The sequence below is a fragment of the Argiope bruennichi genome, chromosome 9 (assembly GCF_947563725.1).
Source record: "Argiope bruennichi chromosome 9, qqArgBrue1.1, whole genome shotgun sequence".
In the NCBI taxonomy this organism is placed as follows: domain Eukaryota; kingdom Metazoa; phylum Arthropoda; class Arachnida; order Araneae; family Araneidae; genus Argiope; species Argiope bruennichi.
Window position 1 is genome coordinate 2,044,750 of NC_079159.1, and position 23,577 is coordinate 2,068,326.

General features: G+C 32.3%; 1 protein-coding gene across 2 annotated transcripts; it reads left to right on the forward strand.

Moving 5' to 3' along the window:
• Nucleotides 1–1,452: 1,452 nt before the first annotated feature.
• On the forward strand, nucleotides 1,453–21,530 carry LOC129984685 (uncharacterized). 2 transcript variants are annotated; one of them, XM_056094622.1, is made up of 6 exons: nucleotides 1,453–1,512; nucleotides 2,056–2,122; nucleotides 7,245–7,466; nucleotides 12,166–12,225; nucleotides 15,296–15,499; nucleotides 21,192–21,530. In XM_056094622.1, exons 1-6 carry the CDS (start codon nucleotides 1,507–1,509, stop codon nucleotides 21,380–21,382), a joined length of 750 nt encoding a protein of 249 aa, XP_055950597.1. In that variant the 5' UTR covers nucleotides 1,453–1,506; the 3' UTR covers nucleotides 21,383–21,530. The 2 variants fall into 2 exon arrangements, with proteins under 2 accessions (XP_055950597.1, XP_055950596.1); XM_056094621.1 differs by lacking the exon at nucleotides 1,453–1,512 and adding an exon at nucleotides 1,918–1,962.
• The last annotated feature ends 2,047 nt before the right edge of the window (nucleotides 21,531–23,577 follow it).

Sequence of the window (23,577 nt, forward strand, 5' to 3'; positions counted from 1 at the left end):
TAAGATAAAAGGTAAAAAATTTCGGTTTACATGGAAAACCCATATTTTAGCAGGACAATGGCTCCAAACACACAGCACGTAACGTCAAAATGTGGTGACTCTTTCATTATAATCAGTAATTACCACTATACGACCATAATCGCCTGACATCGATGTCATAAAAAAAAGTTGAAGGCTACACTAAAAAAAGCAGTCCAAAAACACAAAATTAGAAATAAAACCTTTCTAAAACAAATGCTGCAAGAAAAATGAAGTAAAATAAATTCATATGCCATTAAAAAGTTGGTCGAATCGCTACCACGACGTTTGGTGGACATTATAAAAGTCAAAGGGCATGCAACTAAATATTGGCCTTTTTTTGTGTTTGAGATGTTTCCAAAATTTCGTCAGTGTATTTTTTATCTTCTAAAATGCTTTAAATGAATTGAAACTTTTCTTTTTTGAAAGCCTTTTTGTTGATTGTTATTTATTTTTACTTTAAATAGAACCATTTGATATGCGTGAAAATAAAAACATTTTTGCACTTCTTGAAAAAGTATTATTGATATTAAAAGTCGGATATATATATGTACACAATTCCCAATGCTGCAAATATATTTAGATATTAATTACAAACAATAATTATAGTATCCCTCTCGATCAGTCCCACCAATTATTATCGCAAAAAAAGTAGCAACTAATAAGTGGGCTGTTGTGAGAAGGGTATTGCAATTTTAAATCGTGGTCAGGTGACAAAGACGACACCTGGTTGTCACTTCTTGGATGTCACCCAACCTTCCAAAACACTGAAGGACGTTTGTAGGCCATAGAATACATCGGATTCAACAAGCACACTCTGGACCTTTGCCAATATCGAGTTTCGAACCTCGAATTGTTCGGCTCCGAAATTGAGACCATTGTGCCACTGCGTACCAGAAAAAAAAGTAAAAATAAATAAGTAGTAAGGAAAGAATAGCTATAATTTTTAGGATTAAATATCGTTGTGAGTCAAAGTCCTCTTATTATTACAGATAAAATTTTTGGAGCATGCCCTTCTAACCACGATTAAAAATTGCAAAAACGGATCCTAATTGTCCTTGAGTTATTTTAAAGAGAAACTTTAATCAAATAAATCAGGCGATTTTGTTACAAAATATTAGTATAAAATAAGAATAAACCTTTTTTCTGGCATTTATGATAGAGAAACTATAGAGTAGACACCCACTTAGAAAAGAATATGAATTCATATCTGAAACTCTCCGTCCGGACCCTAAAAACTTACGATTATCATAAAATTAGAAATACATACATATTTACAAATTGTATCTGATAACAACTTCTTAGTTCTACCGCGAAAATAATTTCAACCAAAATAATTATTTTAACTCATTACAAACCCAGTTTACTTTCATAGGTTAAATGAAGACAAAATTTTCTCAATCAGCAAATCGAAAAGAAAAAAAAATACTTACAAGTTATATAAGTATCAGTTTCGAAAAGGAGGGCGAACTTTTAAAAGTGTACGAAATGGAGGTACTTTTTTTTTTTAAAAAAAAAAAATACTATTTATGTAACTACACTAGGCATTTCATAATCAATTAAAATAGCATCCCTATATTTTAAAAACTAATTATTACACTAATTTCTCAAAAGTTTAAAGTTACTGCAATTGGATATTGCTTTATGATGCATCATAATGAATTAAATATGAAACGAAATGCTTTTTTTCAACTATTTTCACGACATTAAATAGAAATAAAATAAGTGATGCATGTTATGAAAATATCTCTGAAAAATTTTTAATTAACATTAAATATTTTTTTCATTCAATATCCGTGTGGTTTGCTTGTATCCTTCTTCATATCTTCGCACATGAATAGTAATTTAATCCATTGTAAATGCATTTAGATTTGTAAGCGAATATTGGATATTATTGACAATTGAAACTAGTCGATGATTTTGCAGAGAAGCAAAATTGTTACAGTATGGAAAGTTATCCGTCTGTAGGGCCCTTTGTTTTATAAAATAAATAATTGTATTTCCTCTCCTCTTATAATCCTTCTCTTTTTATTTCAGAATTTTTCATTTGAGAAAGACTCCACGAGTGGCGATCCTTCCAAAGGGCGAAAGGATGATCCTCCAGGTAAGTTCCATTTTCATTGTTTCATACAAGACGCTAGTCAAGTTCGGCTGCAGGTTCCAAAATGGATGCGAATAAAGTGCTCTGATTCAATGCATATTAAAAAAAATGTTCCAAGTCTCAAAGAAGTAATTTCAAATAGAGAATACTTTTAGACAAAAAGTTTAAGATAAAATTTTAAGTGTTTTATGAAAGACGATGCAATGCCTATTTTTATGTGAATTGTATAACATAAATTCGATTGTTTTGAGAGGAAAAATAAAGTACAGGAGTATTTTGTCGCGTTTAAATTATTTTATCTTCATTTAATTGCTTGTTTCTTGCCCTTCAAGTGATGCATCGCTACACTACGATCTTAAATACAGTCGCTACAAGCCAAACTCAAACCCCATAGGAAAAAAAAATTTGCTCTAGCAAAATATTTTAACTAAAATGAATTAGAAAAAAAGCAAAAAGTTTATTTTAATAGTGGATTTATTGTACAATAAAAAACCCAAATAGCTCCAATTCATAAATCATAATTAAAAATTTAGACATAAAAGTAAAATTTGTGAAAAGGAGTTCGTAAGCCAAATTCGAACATCTCACAATGAAGCACCAAATAATTGCAACCAGGAGTAAAAATGACTTCCATCTTTATAGTCAATGTTGTATTTGTCCAGGGGAATTCCTCAATTGTGTTATTTTTATTTAATGTGGAAATTAATATTAATTTTATTAAAATATCAAGGCAGAGGAATCAAATGAGCGTTGGGATAAGAAAATGGGTTACTAAGCATGCTGAAGATGGACAAATATGTGCAAGAAATAGGAGAGGCGATCCACAGATGCCATTTAACGGTTTAGGACATCATAAAACGCTTCAGAACCAATAATTAGGGGGGGGGGAATAAGCTTGAGACAACCCACAATAAGATTTTCAAAGAAGCAGATGATCGATATTGAATCAGAAAAGTAAAAGCAAATCCGTTCCTTAGTGCACCAAACTTATCTATTATTGCTGAAAAGGAAAGAAGAAAACATTTTAGCCCATCAACAAAAAAAAAATACGCTCCATAAGGCAGTTCTCAATGGAAAAAGTCAGACAAAAGCCTTGCATAAGTAAGCGGAATCAGACTAAGACTTAAATTCGCAAGGAATGTGAAACAAGAATTTTACTTATTGGAAAAATGTCTTATTTACTGTTGAGAGCAATTTCGACATTTTTAGATCTGACAGCAAGTCTGGCGCCTGAAGAAAATCGGAGCAGAAATGTCACAGAAAAAAAAAATTTGAAAGCCACTGTGAAGCCTGATAGTGGATCAGCAATGGCCAGGGGTTCGTTTTCAGCTACCGGACCAGGAACACGGAATTTTATTGAAGAGAGAATGGATTAGAATATATAACTCGACATTTTAAAGAAAAAATTATAACAATGTGTACTGAAACTTCCTTTTGGCAACAACTGGAGATTTTTTCAGGATAATAATCCAAAACATAAAGCTTATCAAGTGCACTCCTGGATTCTATATAATTGTCCTCACCTTATGTACACTCCACCCCAAAGCCTTGATATAAATTCCATCGAAATACCTTCCGAAAATGTCTGGGAACATGCATTTTTCTGTAAATGTGAATTGAAAAGGGTAATATTGCTGGAATAAGAAAATATTGAACTTAATTTTTGTGAAAAATGTGTGCAATCAATGCCTAAATATCTTAACATTCATAAAAAAAAAGTTTTAATACAAAATAATTAATTTGAAATATTAATCCGTGCGAGTTTTGCTTGTGCATTTTTTTGTCATAATTTCTGGTTAAAATGACTTAATTTATATTTTTATTTGTTTTTATAAGTGCAATGAATATACTTTTGAAAATTCAATTAAGTATTTTTATTTATCATTTTTAGTTTACAAAATTTGACTGTATTAGAATCTTTTCTTTGATGTCAGTTTATTTTGGAGCGACTGTCTAATCTAGCTTGTTAAAGTAATTGATCCATTTCGCAGAATGACATTAAAAATGGAATCAGATTTTATATTCAGAATATCTGTACAGGTTTTCAATGGAAGAAATGAATGGTATAAAACCATTAATTTTTTAATGGTGTAACTTTAAAATCATATTCAAATTTTTTAAAATTTTACTTGAAGATTTTTTCAGTGTAATGTATGAAAATAACGTAAGAAGATAATGAAATTTAAATGTGGCTAATATTTGAGTTTGAACAATTTATCTTGCCCCACTCGTTCCTCTGGATCATAAGTGGTCATTTTAATATTCTGCTGGTGCTATTTAATCTATGGAAAGGAAAAAGATGAAGAACTAAAGACATTTCAAAACTTTTGAATCATTCAGTCACACTGTATAATTGAAATGAGAGTTGCTAAATTTCATTGAATTCTTTTTACAATTCGAAGACATGAAAGAAAACACCTTGTCATTTGTCGGGGGTACATCCTCTTCAAAGTTAGTCAACTTCACTTGTCTTATGGGTTATTTCTTTATCTTTGTGCAGTGATATTAGAATTTAAAAACATTATTCAAAGTGAGTTTCAACTTTAAAAATTGCAAAGAAGGGAAGATAAAATTCCATTTGCGCAGAAAAAAATTAAACTTTGAAATTATAAGCATAATACTACTAATTCTAAAGTCCTGGATGATGTTAGAACTAATCGAGGAATGAATTATATTGTTATACAATCGGAGTTATATTTTTCCTTAAAATTTTCTTGTGCTCACTCTATCTAAATTTAAAAACGCATGTACTATTCGAAAGCAAAGTTGAACGAAAATTAGCACTTAACCGATACAAGTAACTTTTCTATTGATTATAGAAACTTATCTCCTAATGGCATTTTCAGTATTTATAGTACCAAATGGACGCCAAAATAAATCGTACAGATATTATTTGAATCTTGCTCGATTTCGTCGTTTCTGTTAAATATATGCACTATTGTATCTAATGGCTGGTCGTGGCACACATTAGACTCCAACTGTAATTCAGCAGCTGAAACCTGCAATGCCATTTTAGGTCATGTAAAGAATGGAAAGGGACGTATTTTTATGGTGGAATAAGAAGTAAATATTTTACAAATTTTTACTGTCATCATTTGGACTTCTAATGCGGTCTTCCTATAAAATTAGATGACTCTTCTTTCAACTAATATATAGTAAATGTGAAATCATATCAATCAATGATCAATAAAATGGCGTCAATCTCAGATAATATATTAAACTCTCAAACGTGTCTGCAGTTGATGCAGTGCTTTTATACGAGAGAATATTTTCAAGAGTAATAGAAGTGAAATGTATCGTCAAACTATCAGAAGTTCAGTTGTGAGGTAACAATCTCATTTTTTCATGGAAGCAACAGTTCTGCTACCCATGATCTGCCATGCATGCCATCAACAATCAATGTTGGTTAAAGTTGCGAAACGTGTGGGTTTTCGCCTAATATTAAACTCCAAATAAATATATAACAGGCAATGTTACTTCTATCGCCTATCCTTGCTTTTCCAGAGGGATTCATCACGAGTTTATGGATAAAAATTACCATATGAGCAAGTAAGATTTCCCCTTCCTGGTGAGTATAGAAAAAAGTTTACGATCGAATTACTTTCACTTCGTTAACGGAACATAAGCAAGAATTAATAGTAAATTTTGCAATATTTCTTTCATAAATAAAGCTTTCAATGCATTCTTTCTTTCAAATTAGACGACTTCTTTCAATTATATACAATAGAGGTAAATCATTTTAACCCTTTGCACTAAGGAAAGTAATTCGATGCATAATTATTCAACTAATACAATGATTTGTTTATTGCTCTGGAAAAATAAATGTAAAAAATTGTTTTAAGGTGTACGTATACACTTGAAACTTCGAAAATCGTTCAAAATATCGAATATTTCTTTATTGCTTCAAAATGTTCTGATTCTTTAGCTTTCAAATGATACCAAGATGTTGCCAATATTCGGAATATTTCTGTTAAAATTATTTTTCTTGAGGTACTTTCACTAAAAATTTTAGTTTCGAAGTTTTTTAAACTCATTTTATGAATGATAATTTTCCACTGTGTTGCTTCATTCAAACAATCATAACTCAACAAGAAATTAACCAAATACAATTATTTATATATCAAAATAATCTGTATGAAACAGTGGATGTTTTGTGCTTCAATAAGTTATATCTATGGAAATAAATTTTTAATAGCTATTTAAAAGTTAAAATTACAGAAAAAATCTCGCTTTTTCTATTCATCGTTGATGAAAAAATTGTTAAAAAAAACTATATATTTTTATAACTTGATTGAGGCAGACAACATGAAGACTAATATTAGGCATAATTTTCAACTAGAATTGTGTGTCTGTACACCATCTGAGTGCAAAAGGTTATTCAATTACAATAGTCATAATTGGTGAATGAGTCTGGCACTTCAGTTTCCGCCAATGTTGTCTCAATGATGGGCATTCAAATCACTCAGGATAGGGAGATCGATCGGCTGGGAAGTGCGTAATTGTTGTTTTTTTCTAGTGGCACTTGTCATAGAAAAGCCCGCAGACGAAGTTGGCTATTTTAAGTCGAGAAAGCGTCTCTTGTTTTTCAGTAGCGCCATCTAGGGCTAAGAGGACGTCTTAGCTACTCACGCGGCACAACCCTTTTTACGGGGAGGGCTTCATTCATGCATTTCATTCACTCATCCACAGATGAGTAATTTAGACCTGAATCAGAGAACGATCACCTCTGAACCAGTACTCCCAGTGGCATTACTCTCGACATGGATGACTTTGTGACCACGACAGACTAATACATGCACCAGCCACCACACCCATGGAGTTTTCGGCCGGCGGGGTTCGAACTTGTAACCCAAGGGATGTGAATCCAACACCCTGCCAACCAGGTTATCCCGGCCTCAGTTAATGATACTTACCATTACTTTACTGGGGCTTTACTTCAGTCACATCGCCGATTGCAGAATCACCCGAAAATCCAGAAACCATTGTAGCAGATTGTAAATTTTGCGACGGTTTTCGATTTCGTGATAAAAGGAAGTTTCATCTCTATTATTATTGAAACGATATTTTCATTTTTTTTTTATCTTCATTTCTAAATCAGCCTAACACGATTCTCATTTGAACCCAGAGCTCGAGGAATCGGCAAAGGAAAGTGGAATTCGACCCGCTTCAGTGGATGCGCCATGTGATCCCAGACCGGATTCTCCTAATGTACCTCCCCTCCCGGAGCCTGACCAAAGGCCAGACGATGCGTCTGATCCAAGCCAACAGCCTGCTCGTGCACCTGTTATTTGTCCTACAAAATGGAGAGAGGCATGCTTTTCATTTTATCAACGGATATGCACTTTCTGTAAGTTGGACCTTTTGCATATGTGTTAGTCAAATAACTTAAATCTGTCTCGTTTATTCAACAATATTGAATGCAACAACCTCTTGCACGTATAGAAAATAAAGTAATTGTCAAAAAAAAAACTTAAATCAATCTTGATATTGATCTCCACGTTTGCCCTTAAGCCCGAACTAATTATTTCTGAATAACTTCTAACTCGTTTAATGTATTTTAAAAACTACAATATTTTATCTTTATAAATTTGATTATGAATCTATAAAAATATTTTAAATTTTGAAAAAGAGCATTCGTTATCTGATATTGAATCTAGCAAATTATCTTAAACCTGCATTTATTGTATGTATGAATTTCTAAATGTATTAGATACGAAATAATAAAAATTGGCAAATAAATTGGTAAACTCCTTTTTAATAATATATTAATTAAATTTTACTAAAAAATGGCCGTTACTCCACAATTAAATAAAAGCGATACCTTGAAAACAATATTAAAATTATATATTGAACCAAAATGAATAATGAGAAAATCTTGTATTTTCATTAGCATTCTATGTGCAGTGGAATATTCCTGGAAAAAAAAGATTCGGAGAAATATAAATGTCGATTAAAGTTTCGTTATCTGCAGAAATATATTGCACAACTTTACAAACAGTTGCGGATATTGAAATCGTCTTCAAGGCTAAATAAGACTTCATTAAAAAAACTTTCAAAAATTGTTGACTCTGTGTAGGTTGAAATTCCATAATTATGGCGCATTTTCATCTTCCATTTCGCTTTTTCGTATATTTTATGAAACTGAACTTCTCTTTCAAAAGTTCTGCTATATACAAAAGAACCATGCAATTGCCACATCTAATTTTGAACAGTCGCTCATTTTTTAAATATATTTTTAAGGTATGCTTTTTACTTTAAGTTACATTATTTACAAATTTTATTTCGCAACAAAGATTCACTATTGGAATAATTAAGAATCTTGGATTCAAAAGCTAATATCTTCAAAAGTAAAATTTATTTTTCTGAAGTCTTTTTTTTTTTTTTTTTCAAGGTTGTGATATTTAATTTATAAACAAAAAAAAATAATCAACATTAATAGTCAGTTTTGGTCAAAGAAACATTGTCATTTAAAACAGTCAATTTTATAGCTTTTGACAGTTTCGCTAAACCGAATCATTTTGAGGATTATTGATTTCAGTACTAAATAACAAGTATGCGAGAGTCTAGCTTCTATTCCCTTTTCAGTGCATTTCGAGATGTTTTATATATTTGCAACGTTGGAAATAAAATCATTTTCTATACTATCATACAAATTTTTCCTATTCCACAAAACTGATAATCTTATCTCATATATAAAATAAAAATTTGATATATAGAAGCTTCATGAATCGGTTCCCTAGCGGAATTTTTTTAAATCCTTCAAGTCGGAATATTCTGAGGTAAAAAAATAATATTTTTGTCAAACTTTGCCATCATAATTGAAAACTTAAATATTGTTACATATGGTTTGGTATAGTATTCTACATTTCTTGGTATTTGTTATATAAAGTTCCGGCATCATATAATCATATGGTATTGAGTTTGAGAGCGAGATTGCTATTGATTATTTGATACTATTTTGAAATAAATTATAAGCCTTTATTTTTATTTGCCACACATTTCAACTTTTCATGCTCTTTGAGATTTCTTTATACACTTTTGTCTGTAATAAATATTATTTTGAAAATGAATGGCTTCATTTTCAAAAGCAATCGGTTTCCTAGTTAATACTTTGCACTGAAAATTGCAGCTGATTCAATATTTCTGGCTAATAAGTATTTTTTTGTTTCAATACAATTTCATATATTTTTTCTATTTTGAAACATTTAAACAAAAGAGCCTCTTGTGTTCGTAATTAAATTTCATATATATATATATATATGGTTTATTGAATGAAATAAGAAATGTGATAATAAATTATTTAAATATTTTTCATGCGTGTTCAAAACTTCCAAGTAAAGGCTGAAGCCACGATAAGAATGTCTTTCGCAAGCTTTGTCTTCTGAATGGATTGGTGTAATTAGGCGGATTCTTGACAAAACGGTTTAGAAAATAGCAAATATCAGTGTCTTTGTGTACATGCGATTGAAACGGATTAAGTCGTAGCCCAATGAGACGAGTTGCCAATCTCGATACCTTGCAGTGATGCCACTCTTCAAAGGATTGGAAATCGGTTGTCTTAAAATACCGTTGCGAAGTCTAGTTTTTCGAATAAAATTTTGTGTACATGAAGCTTCTATAGATACAAAGTGTTCGATGTGATGAATGCGTTAGTGAGAATACAAAAATAAAACTTCGCAGGTATTTATTTTTTCTATAAAAATGCTGATGTTTGCTTACTTCTATTCATTATAGATTGAAACTAGTTGTCTACAGTAGTCATCTTTCATAAAAAAATAAGTGTGAAACTTCCTGGTGGATTTAATAAAGATATAGGGCAGAATTCTGCAAAAAGGATATATATTTATTCAAATATGATGATCGGAAGGAGTTTCATTTGCAGTAATTAAGAATTTAACTACTGCTTAAACTTATTCAATTTTGACTGCAACAAACCACGAGAAGACATGTTCCATAGTTGAGCGAATCCTAGGCTCAAATATTCAGCCATTACCATGAAAGACATTACGTGAAGTTCTTGATATTCCTCTTACCAGATACTTCCAAAATCAAGCATCGCATGAGTTGCTTTTCATCGAAGAGGAGACTAAACATGACGAAAATGCTGCTCATGCCCGCACTTCTGTAAAATGCGTTTTTGGAATAAACCCTTTTTTTTTTTTTTTATTGAACATTTATAAAACCCCCGTGCACCACAAAGTATCACACGGGGCTTACAGAAGTAAGTATGTAACACATAACAAAAAGAAAAAGAAGAAAATGTAACAGTTATGAAGGATTACAGATGTCAACAATAAATTTACAGAAATTTTGAAAAGCACTTCTAGTGGAAATAAGTTGGTGAAACTCTGTAGGCCAATTTAAATTCATGTGCTTGAGAGCCAGTCTTAGGATCTGTCTTTCTTTGACAAACTTGGAACATAGAAGGAGCACATGTTGAACATTTTCCTCCCCACCAATATCACAATCGCAGGAAGATGACGGAAACAAATTAAATTTGTACAAATAACTTTTAAAGTTATCATGACCAGTTAGAAATTGGGTTATTTTGTAATTAGTATAAAAATGATGGCATGATAGTCTCTTATTAATGGATGGAAAAAAAATTCTTTGTTAAGCTCTTTTTATTTGAAAGGAGATATTTTTGATTCCAAGACTCCACCATTTTTTCTCTCGTAATCTTCTTGTAAAAGGATTTAGGAATATTAACGTCAATGTCGATTTTGCGCTTAGTGGCAGCTTTAGCAAGCCAATCGGCCCGCTCATTTCCATAAATGCCCGTGTGTCCACAAACAAATGCAAAAACTATTAAGATATTTTTATCTTTCAGGCTTTTAATTTGCTTTTGGATTTCAACGATTATGTTGTTAGACGAAGAAATACACTTCAGAGAATCCAAGGATGATAGAGAATCGGTACAAACACATTGACTACACATTTATTTGAAAGCGTTTATTTGTATTTGGAGTGCATTTGATTTTTTGAACGTGTAAAAGAAGTAAATTTTATATAAGAATTCATCTATTTCATATATTTCAGAAAATGTATTGCTGCATGATATTGAGATAATTTAATCTAGTTAATATTACAAAAAAATTAACATGAATTCAAATCATTCTGTTACGTCAAACGTACCCAAAGGGTTAACACAATATACTATATATGGAGAATCTGCTACTAAGTATAACATGCGCAAGAAACTGCTCATTCGAAATAACATTCTAGAGTGTCGACTGACAACGTCACGGGGCGCATTAAGGTCATCTTCTTCCAGACGGGCTTGGAATAAATTATACAGAATACCAATATTTTGAATTGCATATTGGACGGAGCGCTATTATCTAAACTGGAATTTCATAGTTGTACCTCATCGCTGGATCATCCAAATGAAGAAGCGCTTCCTCTGTATTAAATTTTCAATTCCGTTTTGAATCAACCAAAAAATTGTAAAAGAAAATGAAGGCGTGTGTTAGAAACATTGGAAAGCAATCGCTTTAAAAATAATAAACGTGTATGGTTGATATCTGAGGAACTTGATTTATCCAACATCTCTGCTATTATTGAACATTAAGACAGCCTGAAAGTTTAAAATTCTAACCTCTTTTGCTCCGTTCTCCATCTCTCCTATCACTGCAGAAACCAATTTTCCTTCCCCAGTGCAATTTCCACTTCCTTAAATTTTATTTTATTTGGAAATCCTTAGAAACAACTTGACTTGTTTAAACCCTTCCTAGTACACATTTTCCGTGGAAAAAATGACATGAAATCAGCATTTTGAGAACTTGACAATCGCCCGAATACAAGGTTAAAACGAAAGTACACTGAAAACAAGTTCTCCGCTGATGTTTGCGAGTTTTATAATAGCCACTGCGAACGACTCAACTTGTTTCACAATAATACACTTATTTTTAGAATCTTGAATCTACTGAATTTTTTTCATTCTTTTATTAAACTATTCTATTTAAGAATTATTTATTGATTGATTGAATTCTCAGGTATTGCTGTTTTTTTCATAAACCAAAAGTTTACTCGTCCTTGTTTTACAGCTTTCCAGTTTCCTTTCCATACCCTGCTGCTTACTTGGCCCCTCTCGACAGCCATCATGGGTAAGCACTCTTTGGATTTGATTTTCAACTATTTTGATATGTTTCTGGACTCGAAACCACTATAATTAAAAATGAAAGTGCGCCTATTACTTGAAAGTTGGTCAAAATCAAAAATCTGTCTTGCTGTACTCGCATATTACCTTTCAGTTTAATGGCGATAAAATTCAAAACAATTTCTGCTTTTGCGGTAAATAAATGTATAAATTGGGCAATTTACAACGAGTTGTTCAAAAATCCCATTTTAGAAACCGAATGTTTATAGAACGATGCATCTAAATTTTATGTACAGATTTTTAATGTTTCGAGAATTGATCGGTTTTCATGAGCTTTTATTATAAGATTACAGGTACTCATTTGATTACTCTGTGGTAAACAAATTGATCTTCCTAGAAAGCTGGGAAACCCTTCCAATGAATCAAAACAAATGATATAGAAAAGATAAATTCTGCTAAATATGTTTACTTTTTATTGCAATCACACAAACCTATTAATTTTTGAAGCCGAAAACCGGCTGTCTTTAGTTATTGCTTTTGAGAAAAGAAATAAAAGGAGCAATTTTTTCCTTTTTTATGCATAAGCATTAATTTTTTAGTAAATGACTAAAAAAAATTGATACCTAACCTATGACTTTATACGATGCCTTTATGATTTGATTATTGAAAGAGCTGAGGTAGTGAATTGGGAGGGTTTTCTACCCTGAAAATGAGTCGTGTGAGAAGAAAAGAGAACCGATGCTATCTGAAAGATCAAATGTTACAGTGAACTTGGGCAACGGCGTCTAGGTAGAATTAGTGAAGATGAATTGAGTAGGCAAACACGCATTGTGAAAGAATTTTCCCCTCAAAACAATCGCGTAAACGGGCATTCAGAGTTCATTTCATCTTTGCGCGAGAAGACGGTACTTGTGCCATCACGGTTCAGTAAATGAATCGGAGAAGACGCGAAAAAACACATGGCCGCATCAATTCATTCAACTATTTTCTTCTAATTTCCATGTATAAGAAGCTAAACGTTTCCTTGTCTCATGTATGCGTATGTCATAATTTTCTTTCACACGCAATATTGTAAAATGTATTCTGTTGGTGTCTCCGTTCTAGAATTCGATTAAATAACGTCGCAGGTTGGATTTATAATTTCACTATCTGATGAATACCTAAATTATATAACAAATTTCAAAATCCTTCAGAAAGGGACTGATTGTATCGATTTGATTTTCCGAATATGTGAACATAATTTAAGTTTCCTAAATAAATGGAAATGAGTGTGCGGTATTGAAGCTAAAATGAGAGGATGTTCTACAAATGGGTGAGTAGTTCCATCCTCTAAGTTTTTCGATTTACATGTACTTTTTTCAGGTTTTTTTTAAAAAAAACTTCAGGTGCGAGAACGATGTAGCTCCACTCGTTAGTTTTCATCTTACTCAAGAAATAGTCCCCTTTTATGAACTTGGTTTTATTTTTTAGGTGAGGTTGGGTTTTCCAGTTACAGGGTTCCTAGAGGTATCAACTCTAAGTTTATCCTCCCCTACGGCTGCTGTCTATTTTCGTCCCTCAATAGCTATCAAGATAGTTATCCATGAAAAGCTATCGCTGTTCTGTTTTATGCGACCCCAGACAATTTGAAAATTCTCCTGTTGGGCGTGCGTGGCCTTTGAAAGAATGGTACAGTGTAAATTTCCAGAATATCGATTCAGCTAACAGTTAACCTTCTAGGATTCAAGAGAAGATGCATTTTCTTGGTTCGGTGATAAGGTTGATAATTACCCGTATGTATGACTCCTAACATAGCACTGACTTATCTTCAGCACTGTGGTAAGTCCGGGAAAAGGGGGATATCCAGAACTGGTAGCTACTATCTGACTCCTCTCAGGCCTAAATTCTTAATGTCATGTGGTGAAGAAGTCCTGCATTTTCCCTGGGAAGCACGATGTTTCGAGTCTTTTAAATTCATCTGACATTTTTATTTGAAAACATGTAATGTCCAACAAAACTGTATTTGATGACTGTTTCACCTATATTTAACTATATTTAATGACTGTTATGAAATCGCACTTTATGCTGTTGGAGAAGTACAGTTCGTTAAGATTTTGTCACTTTGCTTTTATTTTTAATACAAATTGCAGACGTTCGTTTTCTACTATTTTATGATATGATATGATATGATACTATGCGCCTTTAAATTGGACATATATTGAGAGATAAAAAAAAAAACTATCCAATCCAATCTGCCAGTCTCTTTAGTCGCAAGAAAGACAGAGGTCGCTCCACAAATTACTTTAATATTTAATATTACACATGCTCCTACTCTCTATCACTTAAGAACGCAAAGTGTAAATATGTAAAATGAGATTATACCGATTAATAAGTGCAAACAATTTACGGGTGTATACGTTTTTAAGATGGACTACAATCGGACAAAGCTGCATGGATAAATGCAGTTTTCTGTTTAAAAAGTCAAATATATGCTGTTCTGAAATTAAAATTTATGCATTTAATCTCAATTTATCATTTTTGAAATCTTTTTCCTTGAAGTGGATGCATTATTTTCACGAAGAGAGGCAGCTCGAACAATCGTATGTGTGTTACGTCATTTGAAAGTTATGTTTTAAAGTATACGTTATTTTCTAACATATGAGAAGAATTTTACCTAACATATAGAAGAAAATTGTATCAAATGTTTTCATAAAACGTGCAAATCTGAAATTTCATTTTTTTCTTCTTCTTTCCTAAATCTTAAAGTGGAGCTACTTCTATTGGCTTTCAGTTTTAAACTTGAGATGACAATTACAATCTGGGACACAAAAGTCCAAAATGTGTACTTCATTCTCTTCACTATGGTTTGAAGACAAACACAAAATGTGCCATTTTGCCAAACAATTGAGGGGCGTCCCCCTCAACTGGTTACTTCCAATTTCATTTTATATCTCCAGGCCACTGAATTTTTGTATATGGCTAGGATGTTCTTGAATTGAAATTTTAAACTATACATTAAGTTGAACGATTGATTATAGTTTTTTAAATTGCATCTTATTCTTAAATTTCAGTGTTTGTATATTTTATTCTATTATTAGGTGTACTGAATCTGAATTTTTGTCGCATCAATCCGGTTTTGCCTTTTATAATGATGGCTGTTGGAATCTTGGGAACTGCAGTAGTTCTTTTGCGCTTATATACGATGCACTTTGAGAGATGTGTTTCACATATTTACAGAACAAGAGATTATTGGATTGGGTTACGAATCGCAGAATTTACTGTTTGGAATATTTTCGCCATTCGTAAGTATATACTTTTCTAGATGACCTACATTCTCTTGGGCTACAATGAAGTAGGAACTTCTGCTTCAAATGCAGCAACTTTTAAATTGTAATACATTTTTGAAAATTCTCAATTTTCAAGTCGTACATTAGTATACGTATTACCAAATAGTACAGGGTTAAATTTATTAACAGGAAAAGGCTATAAGCTCATACAACACCGCTTCATGCCTCTGCAACTATAACCTACTAGTTATTTAAACAGTGTGATGAGCATAAAGTGGGAGAGGCATCAAAAGACTTTTCTGTTCTATCCGTCGCTGTAACAATCGCCCATTTTTCGACGTCTGGCATTTAGTGATTGAAATTTGGTAAGGGGATTTCAATATTGGATGAAAAAAATAAGACCCGAGAGCAATGAGTTGGTTGGAATTCAAATGGGAAATGGCATTGGCTGATTAAGCAAATTGTCAGAGAAACTGAAAACTTATGCTATCTACATAAACAGACTTGCAGTTTGTTTGTGATTACAAAATTCAGGAAAAATAATAATAAAATTATTAACAAAAAAGGATGCTAAAAATAAGGACAAAAATAAAAAAAAGAACAAAAAATATAAAAAAAATACAAATAAAGTGCTATGTACAAACACGAAAAAACGGAAAATAAATATATACGAGTATATTACTACTCTTGGAAATGAGCATTCTTTAATTCTAAACTGATCTTGATTTTCTTCGAGATTCTCTGACTTTTCATCCTGGAGCACATAGAAATTATATAAGATGAGAAGATTCAGAAGATCTAAAATGAAAGAAAAATAAGTGAGCGAATAAATGTTATAAAATAATACTGTATACTTGATAATAAACGAATCCTGCATTGAGCGATTATCTTCGTTTGGCGATTGCTGCAATGGTAACGAATCGTATCTGCCTCAGCCGTCTAATGCACTGCAACGTGATCGGATGGATCGATTCGGTGTTGAAGTCCCAGATCTACCAGTGGATTTGGGACCTCAGCTGACCTAGTTAGTCTAGATTTAAGGCCTGAAGAAGCTTTAATTCACTTCATTCAAATTACAAAACTCATGGGCATGAAATATCCATGAATATATATCTAGTCAAACGAGGTCAAATGTTCTCCTTTCGTATATGTATAGCAAAGTCATGTTTTGTTTGTTTTTTCAATATTTAATAGCCGTAATAAATCTTGTATAAAATTAGTGTTTCCTTTTGAAATTACGAGTGCTCCATTCCGAGTTGAAAGATGCCCTTCTAAACCTATTTGAGGAAACGGATATGACAACAAATTATTTTTAACTTACACGCCATCTTTGTCTCAAACTGTATCCTTGTATCCAACAGTACTCAAATATATAGCTTTAATCACTGACACACTTGTGCATATTATTTGCAGATATTACAGCAAACATATATATACTTATTCGAAAAACTGTATCGCAGCATTCTTGGACATATCAAGATAGAGACAAAGAGATTACTTTGATTGAGTACTATTTTTGTTTAAAAGATAAAGAGCTGTGATATACATTTGTTGCATTCCAGGAGATATAAGCATTGCAGGAAGTGGAGTAGCGTATCGAGTAGTAAAAGCAGCTGCTGTTATGAAAAACTGTTAAGATTATTTAAATGACGTTGTTCAAAAGATAAAATTTAATAACAAAAAGAAAGGGCAGATAATTTGGGACGACTATGTCCATTAAAAACGACACTTTATATAACCATCAACTGCAGGCTGTCAGAAAACAAACTTTAATATTAAAACTATTATAAAATTGACAAGACTAAGGAATGATCACGCGTTTAATTCTACGTTTGGGATGAATTTTTTTTAAAAAACGCTTTAACATAGTTAAAATTTTGAATTTTTGCATAAAAAAGATTGAGAAAACAACTGTGAAACTCAAATAGAAATGTTTTTAAAAATTGGAAAAAAGTTCTCTTTTGACTAAAGAGAGGTATAAAGCAAAACTATTCTAGTTTAGAGGTTGATCAAATGATTTGCTTAAAATTTTGCAGAAGGTTTAAGAAATACATAAGTAATTTAATAATTAAGGCATAATAAGTAATAAATAAGTTCTATTTCTATCTATTCTTTAAATATTGGTGTTCGATTGATAAATAAAATGAAATTTTCATTTTTTTTTTCCACATTGGGAAGAGTATAAAAACAACCAAGATGTTTCTCAAAAGACGTTCTGAGAAATTATAATAAATTTAAATAAAAAAAATATGCATTAAAGCTTAATTTATGAGGTTTGTCGTAAAAAAATGTCCACCTAAGGTTACAATTTCAGAAGGTAGCATTTGAAGATGTAAAATAGCATTAAAACATCTGTAAAATACAAATATAAAAATGAATGCAACTTCCCAAAAAAAGACAAAATTGACTCGGTTTTAGGAAGAAACTTTCTCAAACATTAAGGATATTAAATAAATTCATAATTTGTCCAAAAAATTGACATTTCAACATAATCACATACTTAGAAGACAAACCAGCACCAATACGTTTGTCATGTAACGATTTTACTATATATTTAGAATGAATGCATCATTTTTAACAATTGAATGATTTTAACAATGCTGATTCAAATCTGGCAGACTTAGCGAGAGATACTTCAAGTATCAGATTACTTCATTTCCGAAATGTATTTTTGACATCATATTTTATTTAATCTTTATTATGTTCCTTTTTTGCGCTCCTCATGGTTTTGTTTCAGAAAATTCCAGTATTTCCTCTGATTGCTCTATACCAAAATTTATCAAATTATCCAAAAAAATTAAATGCTGGGAAATTTAATTCTTAAAACTCAATTTATGTACCTTCACAAGATATTTCATGCGATTGTATTGCAAAGTAGTTGGATTTGACATCTCTTACAAAATTTTCTTTTCAAAACAGAACATCAATCCGAGTTAATCACAATATATGCATGTTAAATCTTGAAAGATTGAAGTTTTCGAATGGAGTCTATGGCATGTAATCCTCGCATACGAGGCTTCCTTCTTACTAATTCCCAATTTACAATTGCAAGGTTGATTCCTATTTCAGTCCAATAGTAATGTTCATCTAACGCTCCGACAATCGCGAATACTTTGCTTATTCTTCGCTTGCATATAATTTACGATTTCTAACATTATTAAATCTATATGAAATAATATAATGCGATATCCCGACCGAACTAGAGGTCATGCGAGAAACTTGATGGGGACGACGAAAAGCAACGCCACCTAGCACGAAGGAATAAACTACGCTTGATGACATTGGACCCTCACAAGCAAAGAACCTTCTAGAGAAAAAGCATAAAATACCCTACCTAACTTTGAATTTTCCGAAGCTTATATATGAAATAATATACCTCTTAAATAATACATCCTTATAAATTGCTTCATCGTTTATTTTTCTTAACTAATCTGTTTTCAAATGTTGCAAAAATCATCTCGCATTAAATCCCAGTTAAAAGTGAGTGCGATTATAAATGGAATATTAAAATTTAATTAACCCTCTTATAGGAATATGGGTCATCATGGTTCAAAGGTACATGTTAACACATGATCATATATTTTTTCATATATACCAATATGTTAATAGGATGGAATAGGGAAATGCATTTATTAATTCTTATTAAAAGGCCTAATGATACCTTAATAGAAGTGTTACAAAATTTGCCCAAAGTGATCATCTTCGACACCTTTAGAAAACTGCATTATTCCATAAATATTTGTGTATACCCGAAACAGTTCATCTTTTGTAACTTCAAATCCTGCTTCTTGAATTCGTTTGCAAAGATGTGCTTTGTTCATAGGAGACGTGTTATGCACACATGAACATAAGCGACTCCATAACTTTATTAAGTGATGCTATTTAGGAATTCAACAGGTCTCTGGGATCAGTCATCGTTCTTAATGTGGTGAGGAAGAGCACATCTAATTGCAAGCAGCATTTTTGGAAATGTTGCCAAAGGTTGCCATAGTTCAGACATAAAGCTATTTAAAACATACTGAATATATCGGTCACCATTTAGCGTACTGCTGCCCGAAATTTGACCTAACAGGAAGTTTCTAAAAATGCCCCAGCACATATTTATTGAAAATTGTCACTGCTGATTTCTCGATTTTTATCTCTCTAAAAGGGATCGTTTTGGCGATTGATGCTTCCCTCTCGATTATTAAAGTGTGCTCTGAATTATACTTCTCAGGAAGAAAGAATATTATTCTACTTGAAGCAAGGTCCAATCACTAAACTTCAGACTTCAATTGTCATCTGTTTATAATTGCCCAGGGAATTAATGAGTGTTGTAGGGGCCACGGGGGCTTGGTGGTAAGGTCTCAACTTCGGAGTTGGAGGGCTTCAGGTTCGAGATCCGATTCCCCCACAGAACCGTCGTGTAAGCAGGTCTGGTGCCCGCTAAATCCGTCAGAGCTAAACGTCCTCCGGTTGGTGTGGTGCGGAAATTTGGAGAGGGAAGTGTCAGCTCAGGTGTCGCCCTCTTCATCTGACCGCTGTTCAAAATGATGAGGTCCGTCCCAAAAATAGCGGTAGTATTGCTTTAATACGGGACTTTGATATAACTAAACTAAAACCACAAATGTTGTATGGATATTGATTATTAAGTGGAAGTTTTATTTAGACTGTAGTTTTTGGGATATTGGATTCTAAACTGACATTTCATACAATAGCTTGAAAAATAAACCAAATTATTATCCTTTTTCATATCTTTTGTATACTCGGGCAGCCTAGTCTGTAGCACAATTTTGTATGATATTATTCAACGTTAAATTATATTATACAATATTGCGAATCTTTTATATCATAAAAATGTGTACTAATAGGGTAGTACCTCAACCTGCTCTTTTTCCTTTTGGGGAAGTACATTTTTACTGAATAGTTCTGTAAATATACTTCCCTGAAGAATACCGAACATTTAGAGACAGTTTGAATTCTTCTAACGATTATGATTGCATGCAGCATAAAGCATTTCAAAACTTTCCTTATTGCTGAAATGCACCCTTTCTTAGGAAAACACTGTCACACTCGAAGCTGCGAACAAAGTTTTATCTTCTAGTTTGGAATGGCTCTACTTTTCTGAAATATCCTAGCTGTTTTGTTTCTTAAATTTCTCTTCTTTACAACTGCTAAGTAGGAGCTGTGAACAAATCGAAAGTCATTTGCTAACCACAATTCTCTAAGTAATAATAATGATAATAATATTGTTGGATGATGAACAATGCGATTTTTGCATTCGACATTCTTTATTGAATAAATTTATTTCTAAGATGAATGAGACCCTCTAAAGTTGTGACAACTGCCTTCCAATTTATAAATGAAATATCTGAGTTTATATATAAAAACGTAAAACTTCGTCTACGTATCGATGAAAGTAAAAAAAAATATTTTTGACAATTTTACGTTCATGGTCGAAGTCTGCGTTCATTGACATTCATGACGGAACTTTCCAAATTATTTTTAACTTTCTATTATAAACCTCCTGTGATTCTAAAATATTTTCGAATAACTTCTTATATTATTGTATGCAAGTTTGCAATTCGAAAGACATCTCATTGCAATATAAATCAGCTTTTTTTACCTCTTTCTTGGGACCTTTTGTGTAGACGTGATGCATTCAGTCGATCCTTTGTTTTTCAACGCATTGCATTCATTTCAACAATAATGAATATTTACTTTTCAGAATTGTACTATTTTTTCGGGCAAGCTCCCAGCTTCACTCCCGGAGAGGAGCACTATTGCAAGTGGAAGTTCTACAAAATCAATTTCGGGTTGATGCTTCTCACCTGTGCGGCGATGCTCGGGTGGACGGCCGTGCACGTCGGCAAATGCATCCGTTGGTATGAGAGGAGGAATGAGCTTGCAAGCCCTTGATTGACCGCCCGATTTCGAGCATTTTTAATTGCTTTTTACTTTTTTCAACAATGTTTTTAATAAAAGTTTACTAGATCTTACTCATAACATTCTCAATACATTTTGATGTTTTTACCTCAATTGGCTTGTTTCGTAATAAATTTGAAAATGTGCGTTCTATTTTTGATTCGTTTCCTGTTATAAGAAAAGTTCTGAAATATCATAAGTGTGTTGCACTATTTTCAGCACTTGATGATGGGTGAGTACTTTTGGGTTTGTTTTTTTATTCAAGAGATGAGAGAGAAATAGGATTGGGAATCTGAAGGGGAAAACTGATATAGAAATTCTTTTCTATAATTACGAATATGAGAATAAAAACATTCAATACAAGATTTTCAAAACACTTTTGTGAGTGCTTTATAAAGTAGAAATTTTTCTTGTCCTCAAAAGAGTCGTCAGATAGCGAGAACAATAAAGTAATGAATAAGCAATTTGCTAGAAGTATTTCCATTAGTGGCTCTCGCTTCTACAGGGTTCTCTATATATACATCGAACTTCCATTTATAAAGAATCTCAGTCCTAGTAAAATGGGACGTTAATGTAAGTAAACAAACTAAATGATCCAAGATCTCTATGTGCATATCGTTTTCAATCTTGGATTTTTAAAGGCGCGATTTCTGACAATACAATAAAATGTCTTTATCCCATTTTAGAAGGAAAAAAAATGATGCTTTTGCAGTAAACAAAGCGATCATTTATTCCGTCTGGAAGAAGGAATATGAATTTAAAAAATGTTTCATCTAAAATAAAATATATAATTTTTCTTTGCACTCATTTTTTAAGAATCGGAACAATGAGAACGAAAGGATGGAAAGTAATAAATACAAGATAATCTGAGATGATCAATAGTTGAATATAAATCTGCGAATTTCTGAGCCATCAAAGATGTACAAAAGGTTTCGCTCAAAAACGATTCGTTCTGCAGAAAGAATCGCTAGTCAAATTAGAATGATTCCCCTTCGCTTCCAAGGTAGTTATTAAGAAATGGAAATTTCACTTCCCGCGCCACTTCCACGCCCTCCAATCTGGATCGTCCATCAATGGCTCCAAAATTTTCTTCCTCCTTACAAAATCTTCATAGATTTTTGACCGAGTGATTTTGCTGAGTTTTAAGAACAATGGGTCCTCCCGCTGGTATGGTGTGGAAGTTCGGAGAGGGGGTGCCAGCTCGGGTGTCATCCTCGTCATCTGACCGTGGTTCAAAATGACATGGTCTATCCCAAAATGGCCCTGGCGTTGCTTTAAAATGGGACGTTAATATAACTAAACTAAATTAAGAAAAAATGTCATGAGAACCATTGATATATTGAGTGTATTTTTAGAATAATCGAAGTGAAAGCAAATGCAGAGAGCGAAATGCATGTGCTTTTGAAGCTTTGAATTTTCAAACGAATCGAATTTAGAAAAACATCATTTGAGATTTATCACTGTGGATCCCATAAAGTGTTTTTCGGTTTGCATATTTTCTCTATAAAAAAAAAGCTTTGAAATCATAAAAAATGTTGACTTTTAAAACTTCATGAATCTTTACTTTGTAGAAAAAACAACTAAAATAAATCATTCTCAAATTAAATGAAGAAAAAACATGGCCCATAACAGTTTCATCTTTATACCAAAATTGTTTACCTCTGTCAAATTTTGGACTCAATTCGTCAAAGACACAATCTCATATCCGAGACCGTCTGTATATATGTAAACTCAACGCAGGAAGCAGATTTGACATTTGTCATATGGTTTGCTTTCTAAGCCTATACATTTATTCCCACAGGGTTTATCCCTTTTTATATCCTGTTCTTGTATATGGAAACTAGATTACATAAATTTATGTAAACAAAATTCAGAATGGTTCAGACATCAAAACTGTGGTGCCTTGGCAAATTTTTTTCACAATTTATTAAAGAAAAATACGTACAAAATGCATACTTCTTTCTTGATTAGCTATAAAGCTTAACCCCTTAATCGGTTTGCCCGTATGCCATGCGTGCATCGATTTATCTTATTTTGCCTCTTTTAAACAACAATTAAGCTGTTCATAATTGTTATAATACTATAAAAATTACATAAACTAAAAAAAAAAAATCACAAATCTTCTATATGAATTCTCAATTGAATCAAAACGACAAAGCATTCTCAAAATTGAAGACTTCTTTTCATTT

Bases quoted from the DNA above. Each gene is read 5' to 3' on its own strand.
- LOC129984685 (XM_056094621.1), top strand. From the start codon at position 1,933: ATGATTTTGCAGAGAAGCAAAATTGTTACA. The intron at 1,963-2,055 runs GTATGGAAAGTT...TTTTTATTTCAG, and splicing joins AGAGAAGCAAAATTGTTACA to AATTTTTCATTTGAGAAAGA. The intron at 2,123-7,244 runs GTAAGTTCCATT...ATTTGAACCCAG, and splicing joins GCGAAAGGATGATCCTCCAG to AGCTCGAGGAATCGGCAAAG.